The 19,355-nt window shown below is 40.6% G+C and overlaps 1 protein-coding gene across 14 annotated transcripts in view; it reads left to right on the top strand.

Annotated features, from left to right (window-relative positions):
• ATP2B2 (ATPase plasma membrane Ca2+ transporting 2) overlaps positions 1-19,355 on the top strand; it is a 412,410-nt gene that overhangs the window by 223,795 nt on the left and 169,260 nt on the right. For all 14 annotated transcript variants that reach the window (XM_030501305.1, XM_032920206.1, XM_030501308.1 and 11 more), the window contains one exon: positions 8,988-9,471. In XM_030501305.1, coding sequence (XP_030357165.1) covers positions 9,273-9,471 — 199 coding nt within the window. In that variant the 5' untranslated portion in view covers positions 8,988-9,272. The remainder of the gene's footprint in view (positions 1-8,987; positions 9,472-19,355) is intronic.

Here is a 19,355-nt window from a genome sequence, read left to right as displayed (position 1 = left end):
CCCTGCTGCTGGCACAGGGTTTCTTGAGAGCCCTCTGATGAATATAAGGAGGGAGTAACTCCCCCTGCAAAAATGGATTTCTCTGCTCTCGGTTTTGAAACCACTCGTAGGTAAAAGACATTTATTGCATGTATAAGGCTGAAAGCAACCTGGTTTAGTGGGAAGTATCTCTGCCTCTGTGGAGGGGGTTGGAACTGGATGACCTGAAGGTCTTTTCCAACCCAAACCAGTCTGTGATTCTATGAAATAGAGCATTTTTGGTTAAATATAGTGATCTGATTTTGGTATGGCCTTGTTGTGGCTCTCCTGTCTTTCAGCTGGAGGTCTGTTAATATGCTCTGAGTTTCTTTCCTTCTTTTAAAGATTGGCTATCGGTAGCTAACCAGTCCTTTTCACTGCTGATGGTTGGTTGATTTATATGATAGCTGCTGACAGAAGAACAGAGAAAACAGCATAGCAAGTCCAGGGTTGGTTTTGTTTGTTTTATTCTTTTCCTTGAATGGTTTCCCTTGGGTTGCTGTGTAGAATTTTGAACTTCTTTCTTAGGGATCTGAGTGTCAACTCTGATCATACTACAGTAGCTTGGAATTAGGTGTTAAAATGGGAAGGGTCTTTTCTATGAAAACTATGTGGATTTAATCTTGTCTGTAAATTGCATGTGTTGTGAAGTATTTGTGGTAGGTTCTGGAAGACTGTGATACCTCCTAAATAATCGTCCATCCCATGGCTATTTAAATAGGTTTTTTTAGTAAAGCAGTCACTGGGACTTTTGCATGCTGGATGTAATTTCTATCTGCGTTTCCTGTTAAAAGGCACTGACCTGTTTGCCGTGTTTGCTGACAGAGGTTCAGTTTTTATTCTGGTTTCATCATTGCCATTTGAGCTGATGTAAGGAGATACCAGTTGACCAAGCAAGAGTTGGTTTAGGCCTTTAACCCTCAATGTTCAGAACAGGACATACCACAATGCATTTTGCCGCAGCTGGTCAGTTATGGATTTCCTCAGTTTTTGTTCTCTATGCTATAGATCCATACTTATAAAAACCAGGATACTTGTCAACTTTTACTAAAAAGTAATCCATCAAAATTGTATTTCACATTAATGAGTGCTCTTCCACTGCGCTTCCTCAGAAGTATAGATGTGCTGCTCTTGGCTTCCATCTAGACAGGAAGAGGCCTCCATTTACCTCCAGCATGTTTAAAAAATAATACAATTCTGGCCTCATTTAGGTATTTGAGACTACTTTTATGACAAAATTCGAGCCAGTACTGGAAATGTTTCTGCTATCGCTCAAGAACTCTCTAAACAATTAGCAAGGCACTCTCCCATATTGGTTTTCTGACATTTACAGGCCGAAGGAGGAATGTGAGTAGAAATTGTAGCTTATTGATTAAAAGGCTGGAAGATGGTTCAAACACAGATAATGTTTTTAAGATAAAAAGTCTCTGTAAAATACTGTTCAAACATCTGAGAAGGTAAGGTAAAATGAGGTTAAGATATACATGTACTTCCCAGGAGAAATGGCAGCTTCTGCCACAGTATTAATACTTTGAATTAGTCTTGAGGTACGAAGATTAGGTAGAGCAACCAGTTAATATTGTTGTAATGAAATTATTAATAATGGACTTGAAAAAATCAATCAGGAACCAAATTCAGTGTCCCTTATGAACAGAGACTGAACAAGAGCCCCCAGATTTTTGGTAGTGTGGGGTAGAGTAGGACCGTCAGCTGATTTAATCTGTGTCTATCAAGCTGAAGATGCTATTTGTAAGGAGCTAGAGAACCTGGTTCTCTTAAGATGCTCTGGAGAATTTGCTGATTAAAATGAGATATAATCAGATACCAGGCAGATACACTGTAAAAAGCACAGACTTCTCAAAATTCCTTGACATTATGTGCTTGAAGCCGGTACCTTCTCGATGGTAAAGGTCACGTTGTAATTCAAATTCTAGATTTAAGAAATCTGGTGATGTATAAGTGCATGAATGAAGGACAAATGTACAATGAGCTCATACATGATCAGTAGATCTCTACTACACCACTGGATAATGCATCTTTTGTGTGTTTTCTGCTAGAGAAAGGACGCCCCTGCCCCAAGCTTGGTAACTGGTTCCACAGTCTGTGTTGGATCCCAGGTCTGTGCTGGGATATGTTTCTTAGCTGATCAGCTATTGCTTTTAGAGCGTTTAACCTAGATTTTTTTCCACTTCTGCTTTAATGATATCTGAATATCTGAAGTCTGAATATCCTTAGCTTTTTTCCATCTATGATATGATTGATTGATTGATATCGTAGTTTGGAATTGAGCCTTCCTTGGAACAACTGTGCTGTGTTAGTCTCTGTATAAAATGAATGCAACTATACATGAAAACATGAAGCTTAAAGCTCGTAAAGGTGTAGAATGGGTCTCTGTTCAGCGCCAGAAGTACAACCCCGAAGAACAGGAATGTGTGGAGGAAGGTGGTGAATAAAAGAAATCCAGTAGCTGCTTTGCAGTGTGGGATTAGAGGCCTGGGAGGATAAATAGCTAATGAAAAACAACCTTTCATTTTATCACTGAGAGCAAAGCAAAATAAATTCGTGTTAGTATTATCAAGAAATGAGAGAGGGTTCTTAACACTTGTGGCTAGTACAGAGTTTACTGGAAAACTCTCTTTGCACAGGGGGTGACTTCACAGTGAGCATTGCTTGTGCCGCGCAGGGCTCTGTGCCCCTTGAGGCTGGTGAGTTGGGCACCTCTGCAGCAGCACCTGAAGTCACCAGGGGTTGGGGGTGTTGCACAGCAAAGCCAAGAATATTCTGTAACTCAGACAAGAGCTCAGTGATAAGCGATAATAAACGTGATTTGGTTTCTTATTGCAGTCTGTCTACTAACAGCATTCATAAAGAGTGAAATTCTGGTGTCAGAGGAGGAAGGATTTCATCTGCAGGACCTGATCCAATCCTCCAGAAGTCATTGACAGAGTCATTTCATTGACTTTAATGGGACTGAATTGATTCCTTTAATAGTAGTTTTGTTGCTGTTGGTAGTTCATTTGGCTTTGCTGTAAACATTTACATGAGTAATGGTGGAAAACAGACTTGGTATCAAATTGTAGGCTGAATAACAGTACACTGTAGCAGGGCACTGGAGGTAGTTTTATTTCACAATTGTTATTTCAGGTTTGCCTCAGTGTACTGAGTTAAAAAAAAAGGGGGGGGGGGGGTCAAAGAATTACAGCAAATTTGTGAGAGCTTGATTCTGTTTGGTAGAAGTCCCAAGTAAATAGGCTTGCTCTATGACTGAAATGAATGACATTTTGTACCCCTTTAATAAGTATTTGTTTTGTGGAAGTGCCTTTTTTGCCTTCAAATAATCAACAGTATCTTACAGGAGGAGTGGAATCATTCTTATCTATCCTGCCCGATACCAAAGCTGCTACAAGAAGTCCAAGCTGACTGGCATGGATTCATACTGAAAAGACCAAAACAATTGTTTACTTGAGGGATTATGCTAGGTAGTTGCGTATGATTAAAAAAACCCCAGAACCACCAACCAACCAAATACATATAATTGAAAAATAAAACCCAAACCCGAGTTTTTTTTTCATTTTTTTAATCTTATTAAAATAATACCTTAACTTTGTCTTTATGTTCATCATATTAACAGGGGAAATGTATTTCTAAGAACAACTGAATGAAGCATTCATTTTAGTTGGAGTGTACAACTGTCTTATTCCTGCGTGTTCATCATAGAATCCCAGGCTGGTTTGGGTTGGAAGGGACCTTAAAGCTCATCCAGTTCCAGCCCCCTGCCACGGGCAGGGACACATTCCACTAGAGCGGGTTGCTCCAAGGCCCTGTGTCCAACCTGGCCTTGAACACTGCCAGGGATGGGGCAGCCACAGCTTCTCTGGGCACCCTGTGCCAGCGCCTCAGCACCTTCACAATCATGATTGAATTATGTACAAGCTAACTTAATGTGACTTGAAATTCATTAACAAATGTAGTGATGAAGTTAGGATATTTTCAGACAACACTAAGCTACAAAGTTCAGTTTCTCCTTTTTTATCTACTCTTGGCTTCCTGGTATTAAACACAAATTTCACACTTGTGAAGGTGCCAACCTGCTTTTATTCAAATGGTGTTTTTCCTTAGTTCCTTTTGCATCTTGTGCATTCCTGATAATTAAACTTCAAAGTCAGCATTTGTTTTAAGAGAGTGTGAGTTGGAGCATCTTTGAGTGTGTTTGATTAGCTTCGTTGGCTGCTTGGATAGACAAGCCATTTCCCATTCTGGTCTACAAAGATTATCTTCACAAGTGGATGGGCATTTTGTGCTTGACGTGAAAAGAACCGAAACTGTAAAAGGTGGTACAACTGGGCCACGCTTGAATGATTTTGCGCATCTGGGGGATTCTCCAGAGCAGGTTATGGTTTTCTTTCTCAGCAATTTTCACCCTGAAAAGGTCTGGCATGAGTTTACCAACACTTGCATTACATTGTCAACCTATCTCTCATCAGAGTTTGAGGAACTATAGTCTCAAAAAACCCCTCTCACATGATTTTGCTCAGACTCAAGAGAAAATTCCCTTAAATCTGCTTCCAGTCCTCTTTTCTGGAGGAATGGTATCTCTAATGCAGTGAATAGAGATGAATCTGGTTAAATATCTGCTACTCGCTAAGATGCGACACTTCCTGCGCTTTTTTTCCCCCTTACTTTGGGGTTTTTCTATAGGTCCCAAGGCACTAGCTAGCATTATATCTACAGTCAAACACGAATCCAAATGGAACAGTAATGCTACGTACAGAAGGGTGGGAACTGCTAATTCCTTCCATTTCATTCATGGGGAACCCAGTCTGTATGCCTTCTGCCCAGCTGCGTGAGGGGTGAACAGTACCTGGGCTTTGCTCATTGCTCTGCCCTGGCCTTTGGACCTGGCCGTGCCTCTGCCAACCTGTTAAGAAGTGATTCCCTTTCCATCCTTCCTCGTGTAATGCAAGAGATTCCTCCATCATTGGATTTTGAGATGACAACATAATCTGAGATGACAGTTTAGAAAAAACAATTGAATTATGAGTATATCCTGAATTTTGGGAGTCATCAGTGTGTTATGGTGATGGTATCTACTCAGAAGTCATTCTAACACACTGCGAAAATATTTACAAGCTTCCAAGATGAGACTTTTCCTGATTAGGGAAATCAAAGCCTGGTTTTCCCAGCAGGCCTGTAGTTAGCTCATCCAAATTGCTTCTGTTTTAATTGGCATGCATTTCCTTTAAGCAGCTAGAAGATGAAAAATATTTGACTTGGGCTCTACAGGACTGGAAGCCTATTCCCCAAGACACAGGCACTCTGGAAAAAAACCAAACCAATAAAATAAATTGAGTTTGTAGTGCATTTGTACAACAAAAATCCGCAACATCTTTGCCAAACAAAATCCTAGACCACAGTGAAGACTTCAATTCTGACTTCTAAATGATAAAAATGAGGATAGTATTTTACTCAGGTTTTCTAGTACATTAAACTTTTTGCTCCCTGGAGTGGATCTAGATGGGCTGCTATTTTGTCTTTTTGTCCACAGCATGCTGCTGTTTTCAAACTGCACTTTAGGAAATTTTTTACCCAAATTTCATGTTTTAAAGCTTGTTTCAGAAGCATTAGTAAGAGTAAATAAGAAGGAATAAGCTTCATTAAAAGCTACTGCTTTTGTCTGGAAGAACAGTGTGACATTGCATGTGCAATTAGTCTTTCAGTTACTGGAGTTTTTATTTCTCTTTTGCTGAACATGGAGGACTGTTTTCCCTATAAACGGTTGTCATAGGGAATGGTGAGACCACGTATGCCTAATTGAGGAGGAAATGATCATGTGCTAGGATGGTGTCAAAAGCTGCGCTCTCAGGATTTGGGAGTGGTGACCTCTCCCAAACCTAATGCAATACTTGGATTTCTTGTAGAGGAGGCTTTAAATTTCACCCTTCTTCTAATCTGATCTATTTTGAAGATGCAAAGCCTGAATCCCACTGGTGGGGGAATACAGCCATATGCCAGTCTCCAGTTTTCTATTTCTCAGCTGTTGTTAAAGGAATATTAACCACTGGGGAAGGGCGAGGTGGTCATGTGTCAGTGATGCTCACCTGGCGTGCTCCCTGGCAAGGTTCCTGGGCTTCTCATAAGAGAGATTCAGGGATCGAGTGACGCCTCCGTATCCCATTCCACAGGATGAGAGATGCATTATCAGTGAATAATGTTAGTCATGCTTTGTGCTCTCTATATTCTGCCGTCGGCCTTTCAAAAAGGGGAGATGGTGTTTCCCGGGTGTTGGAACGTTAGGTGAATGTGAAGAGCACAAACTCTGAGTGATTTGTGTTTTAAAGCGCTGAAGGAAGTGTGAACTTCATATTTGTTGTTTATTGATTAATATTTAATTGAAGGTGAAATTAAAAATTAAGCAGGCAGATGACTCATGCTAAAAAGCAGCAAACCTGTCTTGCTGTGGCTGACAAATGACAGTGAATTTCTAAGAATAGAAGCAAATATATTAATGTATAGTGATGGCACAGTGAGCCAAAAGAGATGATTTGATTGAGAGTGGTGGGGACATTCCACAGAAAAATCATGTAGAAAACATCTTTGACATTGAGTTCAGTGCCCTTTGCATCTCTAATGAGATCAGGATACAGCTCTCCTTGGAAAATGCTGTTTAAGAACAATTTTATTTTATTAGAGGAATGTTTAAAAAGCTGGCAGGACTAGGAGAGCCCTGTAAATTCTCTGTTAGGAGAGAGGCATGTTTGTGTTTTTAACATGGTGGCTGTTTTACATGTCCCGTGTTCAAGATCTTGATGTGTGCGTACCTTAGGAACAGATTTCTTTGCTGGAAGCAAATACCAGTCTCTTACTTTAGCTATTCGTTATTATTTTTGATGCCTTATTTTTTCACAACATTTTTCTGGGTATCCTTTTTCATGTTCAAATCTGAATCTGCTTTTTGATGTGACTGTCAGCAGCATCTCATCATAGATGAAACCATGAAGAGTCTGAAATGCTGATTTTGGGAAGGGGAGGGCATATCATCAATGGAGGTTGTGGTGCTGCAGTGCTGTTGGGACAAAGTCTGTTTTGCTGGGTATGTGTGATATTTCTGTCCTGCAGTTCTTTCAAAATAATGCTCCAGGCTGATGTTATTCCTATTCAGAATACAGATCCATCTGGTTTAAAAACAGATAAAGCAATAGTAAGGTTTTTTATGCGTGCTTTATAGGGAATTGTCTAAAAATGAATTGATACTGTGAATGCAGCATGCAAGCGTGGAAAGCTGAGTGGTGTTGGCAGAGCAGAATGTCTCCTCCTTGGGTATTGCTTGGCAAATAAAGGCCCTTTTTAATTACTACTTCCAGTTTCTCTTTGTTGCTCACTGTAAGCCACATTTTGTGCAGAAATTGTTCTCTTCTTGTGAACTTGAAAAGCAAGAAGTGAAATCAAGGTTGGCAGTTCTTAGCACTGGAATATATGTCAGTAAATAGGACAGGTAGAAGAAACGTGTAGCGGTTGGCTGCTGTTTTAATTGCCTCTGTAATATTGTAGTGAAACTCTGGTCCCTCGTCCCTCCTCCCAACCCCCCTTTTTTTCCTTTCTCCTGAGAAATCAAAGGAATGTTGAGGTTTTTTTCTCTGTAAATGAGAGGGCTGATAAAGGTTCAGTTTGTCTGATTGAGCAAGGTGCATTAGACAGCTCCACAGCAGGTACCAGCACTGGGCAGAGAGGAACTGATGCATATAGTGGGCCTGACCTTCCTCACATGTGGACCAAGGGCAGTGCAGTTAGAGCAGTGGAAAGACCAAGCCTACGTATTATGGTAACTAATATGTGGGAAGGAGATTAAAGTTGTTGCAAAATATAAAATTGAGACTTTAAACACTTCAGGATCCTGTATATGTCCTTTATGTGTCTGCTCATTTCCACTGTGTATTGCTGTTCCTAGAATGTTCAAAATATGTACATTAACTATGACAGGCTTGTCAGTCATTAGGCTGATAGTACGCTTTTGTCAAGATCTTTATTATGAGAAAACTATTCTGAGACCTATAAATCAGACAGTGCACTCGCACTAACCCGCTTGAGGCAAAAAAGAAACGTTTAATCTCTGTTACAACTCTGTGCCAAATATAATAGCTGGTTTTAGCAGTATTTAAACCAACTTCATTAGAATATGGGAAGGGGAAACTGCTTTTAAAGGCTGGTTTTAGCAAGTCATCACCTGTCTCCCAGATGATCCAAATGTGACTTGTTCAACACTGCATGTGTGTTGATGTGTCCCCCTGCTGTGGGGTGAAGCTGTGCTGGTGCTCAGGGGCTGTGCTGATAGGAGGCAGCCCCATGGCATGGAGCATAGTGCTGGATGTTCAGCCAGGACCCTCAGGTGTTGCATCTCTGCCCTGGGCTCTGCTTGCTTTCACAGGAGGCCAGGCTGCCAGGTGTAATGTATGTAAATGTGCTCTGAATTTGTAGCAGTGGTTCTAGTTTTTCTACCAGTTCTACCGTCCGTGCACTGAAAAACAGTTGTGCTTTAACCTATTATGAAAACTAGTGTTTTACTAATTTTAGTTACCTTGTAGCCTTTATGAGCAAGTCTTTGCTCTTGTCAAAGGTTGATGTGGCTATATGAACCAGAGCATATACTGGAGGTGCATCTAGCATGCTGGACTAATTGGTTACTTATTAATATTCATAAGCCATCTCATTTAGCAAGTGCTCTTGGGACTTGATTAAAGTAAGCAACATTGCTATTGGTGCTTCAGCTGTAGAGAGCTTCATCTACGACAGAGCTAGTGTTATCCTTGCTCTGACTCCCCGCAGCACTTAACAGGACATCTCTACAGCAGTTCTGCATAGCTTTTCTTAAATGACAACTCAACCTGCAACAATAGAGAGAATAAATTTGATATCATCTTTGTAAAGCGTTATTGCTCACTCTTGTAATGAGTCCTTTCTGCTTGTTCCCAAAGGTCCAGAGGAAGAAATGACCATGTAGATTCTACAGCTTGGGTGCAGCATAATGGGCAATGGTGAATGGAGTGGAGCTGGTCTGCAGCCTTGAAAGCAGCCGTCCTGCAGACCACTAGCCAGTCAGGGACACCTTGCACGCCAGAGGCATCCTCCACGTCCTTGCCGGACACACACTGGATTCTTTTTAATTTCTTAGATTGGAATTCAAGATTCCTTTCCTTCAATTTTTAAACAGTTTTAAGATTCTATCAACTGTAACGAGTGGAGCAATATAATCAGCAACAATGGGTGACATGACAAATAGCGATTTTTATTCCAAGAACCAAAGAAATGAGGCCAACCATGCAGGAGAGTTTGGGTGCACACTGCAAGAACTGCGCTCCCTCATGGAACTTCGAGGGACAGAAGCAGTAGTAAAAATTAAAGAGACATATGGGGAAACAGAGGGGCTCTGCAGACATCTCAAGACATCACCAACAGAAGGTACGTGTATTTCATTTCAGTTGAATCAGGGGACTTTGCATAAGTGCTCTTCAGAGAGTGAAAGAAAGAGGTTTTGTTTCAAACATGAACATAATTGTCGTCGTGCTGCCATTTTTTCCCAAGAACAATAAAACAAGAGTCTTCGGAGAAAAAAGATAAAAGCGATCTAGCTATAAGTAAAGCTAACATGAGAATAAAAGAAGCACAGTTTATCCAAACAGCTAAATGCATTAATTCTTCCGCAAAAGGCAGACAAAAAAATCAGCACCTGCTTTATGGCATTATGAAGAGGCATACACATATATGCTGTTGGGGGTAAGAAAGTGCAGACTAGTTGCTTCAGAAGAATCTGGAGGTATTTGGACATCTTGAGAATATGAAATGACCTTTTGAGATACACATTATGTTATGCTGTAGCTCAATGTGTAATATATATTTTGTGGGTTTTAATCTTGGCTTACAGTATTATCGCAGATAGTTTTGCTTAAGTTATCAATATATGATGATATCGATCTTTTTATTAGTTGGACGACTTCTGTACGTATGATTAAACTCCTTACTTTCTTATGTTTAATAATACCAATCATAACTTTTCAGTATCCTTCTAAGTGTGTTTGGAGTTCTCTACCTGATCATCAGTCATTAATCTAGTTTTCAACACCCATACCAAGTATCTCCTCATAAAACATTGACAGTGGTGGGACATTTTCCTCTCCTCGTGCAATTTTCCTGTTAACCAATTCTTTCCTTTTCAGTGAGACCAAAATTCTATTTAATTTTAAGAATTCTATTTTAATCACTGTATTTTCATCACCAAGGAAAATCAAGATTTTTGGAAATGATAAAATCTTTGAGTCTGTAATATTTATCTATGCTTCTAAAGTAGCCAAGATGCTAATTTGAAGTTACTTTCTTTTTCAAGAAGATAGAAGCCTTGGTTTTGTTCCATTCTCTCCTTTTTAAAAATTAATCATTTAGTTACCTCCACTGCTTAAATGCTTGAAAGTCTTGAATTAGTGGTGCAATTCTAAACATGTCAATTGTAGAGTCACATAGTGTGATATTATAAATTACGCTAGTCGAAAAGTCCCAAAGGAGCAGCTGTCACTGCTTAGCCTTCAAGTAAATTCTTTGTGGTCCTACAGCTGATCATATACAGCCTCAGTATTGGTGAAACATTATAAACTATAAAGCTCTGAACAGCATCTTTTCAGCAGAGGATTATTAAACTAATTGTGTATTCAAGTGAACAGCCAGCTTCGGTAGTGCTTCAGTGTTCACCTGCAGTCTTGTGTTGTCAGTAACAAGTTAACTAGTTCTGAGTAGCTGGTGTCAAATGAAACATTTTATAACAGATCTCTCCCATTTTCTAGTCTTGCCCAAACCTCTGATCCTTCAGACAGACCTCTTTTCCTGCCTGGAGATTGCTCCCATTAGGAGTGCTGAGGTAGGAAACTGAGACCCTGCCACTTATCTGGGACTTCCAGATGCCTGTCAGTGCAGAGAGTGGCCTAATAGCTGTTGCACACGAGAGATTCAACTTTTCAGAGAATATGCAGCGATTCTGACCTATCTCTGATGCATCTGGGGAATTCCGGACAGAAGTGCAGGGTCTCTGTATTTCCATGACAGAATAAACACTGATTTGTAAATATCCCTCTAGGGGTTCAGCATCTTAAATATCCCACAGCACTTTATAGAATGTCGAAGCTGAAGTCTCCGTCCGGGTGAGCTGAGATCACTTCAGTGACTTCAGTAAAGTTCTGCCAACTCGCTCTAGCGGTTACCTGGTCAATGTGAACTTCAAAGGAGATGTTGATTGCATTATCTGTTCAATTTGTGACATCAGGGAAACTTAATTCCTCATATCGGAACAGAGTGTATGGATCCAACTAGTGTGGCATGCTGACTCCAGCAGTAATCTATATCTGATACTTCAGATAAGGTAACTTTCCTTTAAGCCTTACCTGCACTTCATCACTTGTGCATTAGGGAAAAAACATTTCCAGCTTCAAATGGCAATCAGCATAGCCTTCAAATCCTGGAGACTATGCTGGGTTTTAATTTAGAATTAGAGCGCATAATGGGAATTCCTAGTCACGCTGTGGTTTCATCTTGTTTGTTTTGCTTGGAAAAATCATTTTAGGGGTGAATCTGTCTGAAATATGTCATGTCAAACTCAGAAATTTTCATTTGAGATAAAGTATTTCCATAAGAAATCAATAGAAAAAACTGTAAAGGCTTATGTCAATATAAACATATGCTTAGGTGTAGGTCCCTAGCTCTTGTTTTTCTTGTATCCAAGCACAGCAAAGAAAGTTAAAATACAGTGAAAAGGGTATCCTTGAAGATAGGACTGTTAGAGGAAAGAAGCAATACAGTTTCTTCTATGGAAGTGGAATTTTAACATCAAGTAGACATGATTTACAAATAAATTATTGACGTAGGCTGCCAGAGAGTTTTATCTTTTGGTATTTGCAACAAAGTGTGGATTCCCCATGGAATATCTTTATGAAATCCCATATTTTGCTGCTATGCTTGAAAATCACTTTTCCAACCAGTATCTTTTTTGGTGAAGCACAGTTAACTTCCACTATTTTTTATTGTCTGGAGTGTTGCACATTTTACATAATTTTATGAGGAATATCATCCTCAGAATATACTGCAGGACACTACGTCTTTCAATAAACCAAATAAACTCTTGCTGGGCAAGGGTCCTGGGTCAGTATGAATGGAATGGCAAAAATTACTTGACTGTAGAATTTGGTTCTTCCCAGGCTTTTAAGCTCTTTCAGAGTTTATTTTCATGAAATCTTTATTGTTTTGAGGGGTATGGCTGAAATAGTTACTGGAACAGGAAAAACTGTATCCTGGGAGGAGGCACATTATAATTTGGTAAAATGCGGTCTAATCCGAATTTACTGGCTTACTCCATATTTAGAAAGTAAGAACTAGCAATTAGCTCAGAGTTTACTCAGCAATTCAATTCCCATGTTAATATTTGATGTACCACATATGGACTGGTAGAACCAATCACTTTTTGAAGCTCTGTTGCAAAGTCCTTGAACTTCTCCAGGTAAGGTGTTCTATGCATAACTGAAATGTGATTTACCCTGTTGTGAAGATACACTGACCTGTGCTTTCTGAGTTAATTCAGGGTGGAGCTTTAGAAGTTTGCTGAATGTCGAGTAGAATAATATTTGCATGCTGAATGAACTAATAATATTATTATGGGTTACAAGGCTTCAGTCTCTTCTTTAAATTTTCTTTGATTGCTTTTCTAGCTATAGATGCAGTGTGGATTCTGACTTTTAGTTGTGCCTGAGGGATTTCCTGCATTAAAGTGATTATATTATAATGAATAGGTACCATTAAAGCATTCATTTAAAAAAAAAAAATCCATGGAAATACTTCATATGCAAAAATACAAATGTCTCTACTTGAATTGTCTTGAAAACTGTTTTTATTCCTATTAGTTTCACTTTCGTATTCTAGTAACACAGAAAACAAGCAGGATCTGTCATTGTGCACAGTGACAGCGCTGAATCCTGCCTTGGGCAGAGCTGTAGTGGCAGCTGTATAGTGTTCCATGCAGTCTGAGGCCCACTTGAGTCCTGTGAGACCACATCTGGAGATGTGTCCAGTGCTGGGCTCCTCGGTACAAGACACACAAGGAGCTGCTGGAGAGGGTCCAGCAGAGGCCACAAGGGTGATCAGGGGTCTGGAGCATCTCTCCTATGAGGAGAGATTGCGGGAGCTGGGCCTGGTTAGTCTAGAGGAGAGCAGGCTGAGGGGGGATCTCGGTAATGCAGATCAGTATCTCAAAGACGGGTGCCAGGAGGATGGTGCCAGACTTTTCAGTGGTGCCCAGCGACAGGACGAGGAGCAGTGGCCATAAACTGAAACACGAGAAGTTTCACTTCAACATGAGGAAGAACTTTGTGACGTTGAGGGTGGCAGAGCTCTGGAACAGGCTGCCCAGGGGTGTTGTGGAGTCCCCCTCTCTGGAGACATTCCAAACTCACCTGGACACATTCCTGTGTAACCTGCTCTGGGTGGCCCTGCCTTGGCAGGGGGTTGGACTGGATGATCTCCCCTTCCAACCCTAATGGTTCTGTGATTAGCAATACCTTCTGAAGGACAGCTGGTAAAATGTGATGAGTTGGTTGGATGAATACCAAATGTAACTGGAATCGAGTATTTCTGACGCTTACCCATATTTCACCCACAATTTTATGTAGTATGCACCAATTTACAGTAAGCTTTTAATCTACATTGCCTTCATATTACAGAGATGCTTACTCCTCATAAGAATGCTTTAGGGAATTAACTTTTGTGATTTCTCACTTCAAGTACTTGGATACAGGGATTTCTAATGTGTGTAAGAAGTGAAGCTGTGTATAGTGCTGCTTCTTTCGTTTTTCTGTAGAGAAAGAAGTCTTCCCGTGGTGATATCTATGCAATCAGGCCTCAAATGGCAGCTCCAAAAGGTGTTACACGTTGGTGATAATGGGATAATATTACAGCCCTACCAGGGAAGGTTTTCTGCAGGTGTTTAGTAGATGCCCGACAGGCTGAGTTTCCCCATTTCTGGAAATGGCCTGCTGGTGTGTGAGAAGCTTTCAGCTGTGATATTATTACATGAGCTGGAGGAATCTAGTTTTAATGTGAAAAATGCAAGTTTGATTTTTCTTTTTTAGCTGTAGTTCTCTTAGGATACTGTAAAAAGGTTTCATGGCAACCAGCAGTTGCCAAATAGCAGTTAAATGATGGTATTTCTAGTGTGGAAGTTGACTGAATCATCATAACTGCCTTTTGTTTAGATAGAAACAAAGATTAAGTTACTATCTTTTGAAATGCATGTTTGTTACATAGGGTAGAAGGACTGAGTATAAATTCAGCAAAGTGCATTTATTTTTCATTATTACAATCTTGCCTTTTACAGTTTTAATTGTGAGGTAGAAGAAGAAAGTGAATACAACAGAATTAACCACTTGCTTTTAGTACTCGCTAGTTTTGCTTCCTCAAGCTTGCTTCTATAAAAATATGCCTTTAATAACTTAATATTCTGGTTTGAAGCTGATCTTGCTAGTGCAGACTGAATTTCAGCTAGGTGTGTCACCTATCATAATGTTGCTATACATTGAATTAGCTATAGCTATGTAAACAAAATTAGAAACTAATTGAGAAAGGAATGAAAAAAACTTGATTTACACAAATAAGTTTAAAATAGAAATATAAAACAATGGGTTGCCAGAGATTGAAATCTATAAAACCACATTGTCAGAAATAGTTTATGAAAGTAAAGACATTGATAATAGCATCATTTTAGCTGTAGTTAAAAGAATACACTTAGTCACGCATAAGCCTTCAAACGTTATGTAGCAGTCCAAGGTTTTCTTAAATGATTTTAAATTCAAGGTTTGGATGAATGTTATTCTACTCATGAAAAAAATTGGGGGTTTCTTGTTTTTTACAAGCTACATTGCCAGCTCTTAAAGTAGATTTTAAGAATCTTATTGTGAGGCTGAGCTGAAGTACTTTGGAAAGCTTCAATCTCCATCTTAAAGGTGCTGTATAAGATGACCTACTCATCCCCTCTCCAGATCACCATGCTGTCTGGTTCCTGGACCTCATGTGTGGTGTCAAAACACAACTCCTACCTCAGGCCAGTTTGCCAACACACCCAGGCCAAAAGCCAAGCTCCAAGTACACGTCTAGTCCTTATTTGTACATGTTCTCTCCACATGGAAGGATTGTTTTAAACAATGAAAACAGCCTTCCCCTGGAAAAAAGCCTTCAGTGTTGTCCCAGCAAAGGCCTCTAAGGGTTGCTTTTTTCTACCTTGCATGGGAAAAAAACACCACCAAACTTCAAACTCATATTTCACCTCATTATTCATGCAGTGTGAAGCGTGGTTGAGCTGGTAAGAACTTGTGATAACCTGACACGTTCCTACTTCCATGCACACTGGCTGCCTCCCCTGGCCTGCTCAGCCCCTGTGTGCCAGCGCCCGCTCCTGGGAGCTGTGCCCAGCAGGTCATGCTGGCTGCGCTGGGAGGCTGGTTAGCAGCAGGGAAGGTGGGTTCTGGATCCTCCTTCATTTTGACATTATTGTAGCAGTTGCCGAACCCTTGGCAGGTCCCATTGAGGGATTTGTGCTGCCTTTACCTTTGGGCACCTGCCTGGGAAAGCCAGAATGGTGCCTGCCTCCCTGGGACAAGCAGGGAGAGCGGGAAGGGACACAGAGTGAGTTGGGGCCTCCCCTCCTGCATGGGGCTGCTCCTGCCCCAGCTCTCCCACTGTGAAGAAAAGCATTGAAGCAGTTATTACTTATCTGGCCCTTTGCAGCTCTGTTCTGTGGGGAAATGCTGGGTCTGACCCAAGTTCACATTAAACACCATTGTCGTAGTAGGTCTTTCAAGATTGTGAACAGATGGAAAAAATCTAGGCAAGGTGGTTGGGTGTTAACTCATGTGAGGCAAGGAGGTTTGCTTTGGCATGCAGTACTGTCTCAAAGCCCTATACAACATGCCTGTTCAAGTTGTAATACTTGGCCTTAGTGAGGTTGAAGTTGGCTCTTTCATTTCTGTGTCTCGGCGCGTATAGCAGTGCAGGGCCATGCACATGTGGTGGGTCAGGCGCTTCTGCACCGTGCTCCTGAGACCCAGGCAGGCTCAGGGGTTAGGGGAAATGGCTCTGGACATTTGACATCCCTGCTGTAGGCAGAATGTTATATATCTATAAAATAATATCTACATGTTTAGTGGTTTGAGAGGAGTGCATGGAGCATTCTTGGCAATTGCAGTTATTTTCCTTATCTAATATTTCCATTGTTTGTGTAATGGAACAGCAAACATTTTTCCAAAGGTTACCCAAACATAAGCATCTCAAATGAATGGCTTAGATTTTTCAAAGTGATAAGTGCAATTTCATTGCTCGTTTTGTTTCTGGGTTTTGGCATGTCGTGCCACTTGCTGATTTACTTTGGCTTTGTTCATTTACTTGTAGAACCTAGAGAAATATGGCATGCTGCATTTTCCTTATGAAGCTTTTAAATATAAGCTAGATCACCCGCTCCTTTGAGAATCCTAAATGGTTTGCGAAAAGCTTCTCTGTCTGTAACTGGCATTGCTTTAGAGTCAGGTTAGGAAAGGAAGAAAGCGAGTGAATGTCTTCTGCCTGTTGTATTAGGTAGCATCATAGATTTTGTAAGGCCAGTGCTGATTTATTGATGTGATTACCCAGGATGTCATCTTTCTTTCAACAGTTGTCTTTAGCAGGTGCAACACTGTTTTCATGCAAACTGAATTCCCCTTCGCTTTAAGGCAGTACATTTAAGCCATGCAGGCAGTATTTGCTGACTACAGACATGCATTCTGCTCTTACACCCCAGATTTTGATAAACGGAATAATGAATGGGTGTGAGATTTTGCACCTGTTTCGCACAGGTCTAATATTTGTTCATTGTAATCAGCTCAATTACAACTACAATGTGCTGTAAGTCAAAAGAAAGTCTGGCCCAGCAGCTTCAAGTAATTCTTTCCCTCTTTCTAAAGATGTTATCGTAGGTTAACATTCGCCATAATGTATTGTGCCACTGGTTTCCCCTTAATCTTAGTACAATGATGCAATACAATGTGTCATTCCCTTTTTGCAGAATAATAAGTGATGGAAAGTGTTGCAGTTATATGGTGCGGTTGATAAATGTGTAATCTTTTTCTTAGAAATAGTGGTTTGAGTTTGTTGGCATAACTAGCTCATTTATTGTGTGCAAAAAGATGAGGCCAGATATTTAACATAATAGCAACAGTGCACATGATGATGGGGGAAGTGATTTTTAGCTTTCATCAACTCTGGCAGTTACATCAGCTGCTGAAATCGATTACGTTAGTGGTGCTCCCTCAGAAGAAGGCAATTAGCCCTTTGCTTGGGGATCAAAAGTGTGTTCTGTCGTGGGCACTTTCATGCGCGCCTCTTAAAGTGGCTTCAGTGCTGGGAAAGGAAAAGCTGTGTGTTTTATCAGTAATGGTAAAGCAGGACCTGAAAGGAGGGGGGAGGCATGGAGCCGAGCTCTCTGGCAGCCTTTCCTTTGCCAGCATGCCTGTTCTCTGTGGAGCCTGTGCAAGAGTAACAGCACTGCAGAGAACAAACACTGTATAATGAATACCTCGCTTCTATTGTGTTGCAGGGCTTAGAAATCCATAAATATATATAGTGTGTCAGCCTGGAGTGAGAGCTGATTTATCTTCATTTTGTTCTTGTTTTGAGAAAGCTGCAGGAAGAAAGCAAAGTCCATTATACCAAATGAATAATCCAATCGATGTAGCCAGTTTGCCCTTGATGAAATTAAGCTTTGTCTTTGCAGTCTATCAGAGAGACTGGAGGGGTTTTGCTTGACGTCGCTGTCCTCGGAAAGCAACCACTTGACATGCAGTGGTTTTATCCTTTTGTGATTGCCCCTGCTAGAGGAAATGGAAGAGCACAGCTCAGCACAGCTCTTAACCACTTATCTCAGCTGACAATTACAGGGGTGCAAGAAATGTTCCCTTTCCAATGCCACCTGCAGATCAAAAAATAAAACCATTACCTGCATCTCTGTTAGGTGTCCCCAGACTTCTTGCCAAGTGTCACTGCCAGCAGCAATGCTGCTTTCTGCTGAGCCATGGGAACTGGGAAACTTTGCTGCTAAAGTCTTTGTAAGGATCATCTGTGGGTTGGGCAAGTGATGACAATGCCATTCCTCACAATAACACTAATGTTTGTTTTTCATGGAAGAGGATTGCATGTTATTAGTTGAAAAAAAGTTTTGGGTGAAGTGGGGCAGTGGCTTTCAATGTGTAAGTCTAAGTTCAGTAGCCTTGCAAGAGGAATTACCATGGCTCAATGGTCACTTTTCTTTTGAACAGGCTTGGGATAAGTGTGTGAGATGCAGTAATGATTTCCTGCCTCCCGTCCCCTTTTGCAATCGCTACTTATCCTTCAAACCTGGTCAAATTTACTGTTTCCATCTGTTTTCCAAGAAGTCAAAGGTTGATGGTGTTTGACGTGCCTGTTATTTATAAAGGTGAGGTGAGTGGAAAATAAAGCCAAAGATGTATTTTTGGCGGGCAACTTAATGTGCTTCCAAGACAAACATAACTGCATTTCCTTAATACTGATTTCCTTTTAATGTGATGCATTCATAGTTTCTGACTTGCCCTCTACCCTATCTCCAGTAATTTTTTACCCACATCTATCTAGGTGTTCTAGAAAATACACTTACACCCAAAGGTGTAAGGACAAAGGTGGCCTCCCTGCACATCCTGAAAAATGGACTGTCTCTGACATAAAGAACCTATTATTCACTGCTGATAGGTGACACAGTCTGCCATAGCTTGCAGTATGGTATAATAATTTTCTTTATAGCTTTTAAAAAAAAAAATTCTTTCTGAAGGCTCATTAGGATTCCCATTCCTTGTCCTTGCCTTGGAGCTAGTTAAACAATGCCCTTTTAATGTCCCATCCTTATTGCCAGTCCAGAACTTGGCAATGCAACCACAGATTATATTAAATGCAGAGTATTTCTGTTGTATAATAGAAATAGCTGGGTGTATGTAGCTGCTATTTCTGTAACAATAGCATTTACTAAGCCCATGTTTCCTCTCTGCTTTCCAATGAAATTCTTCAGGGACTGCAGATACTCTTTCCCTGTGTGGATTGTGAGCTGAGTCAGTTGTGTTAAGAGACTTGAAAACCTGAGCTTCCTTGGGCTGTGCTACTCCTTTGATTATTCCTTTTGCATTTTGTGTCAATCTCTCCTCCCCACCACTTTCCACAGTGGAACTGTCTTATTAAGTATGAGGGCAGTTTAGGTATAGTCCTCTAAGTTACAAAAAGACTGA

Source organism: Strigops habroptila, chromosome 11 (assembly GCF_004027225.2).
Source record: "Strigops habroptila isolate Jane chromosome 11, bStrHab1.2.pri, whole genome shotgun sequence".
In the NCBI taxonomy this organism is placed as follows: domain Eukaryota; kingdom Metazoa; phylum Chordata; class Aves; order Psittaciformes; family Psittacidae; genus Strigops; species Strigops habroptila.
The sequence above is the reverse complement of the archived record's forward strand: the minus strand, read 5'-3'. Positions and strand labels throughout refer to the sequence as shown.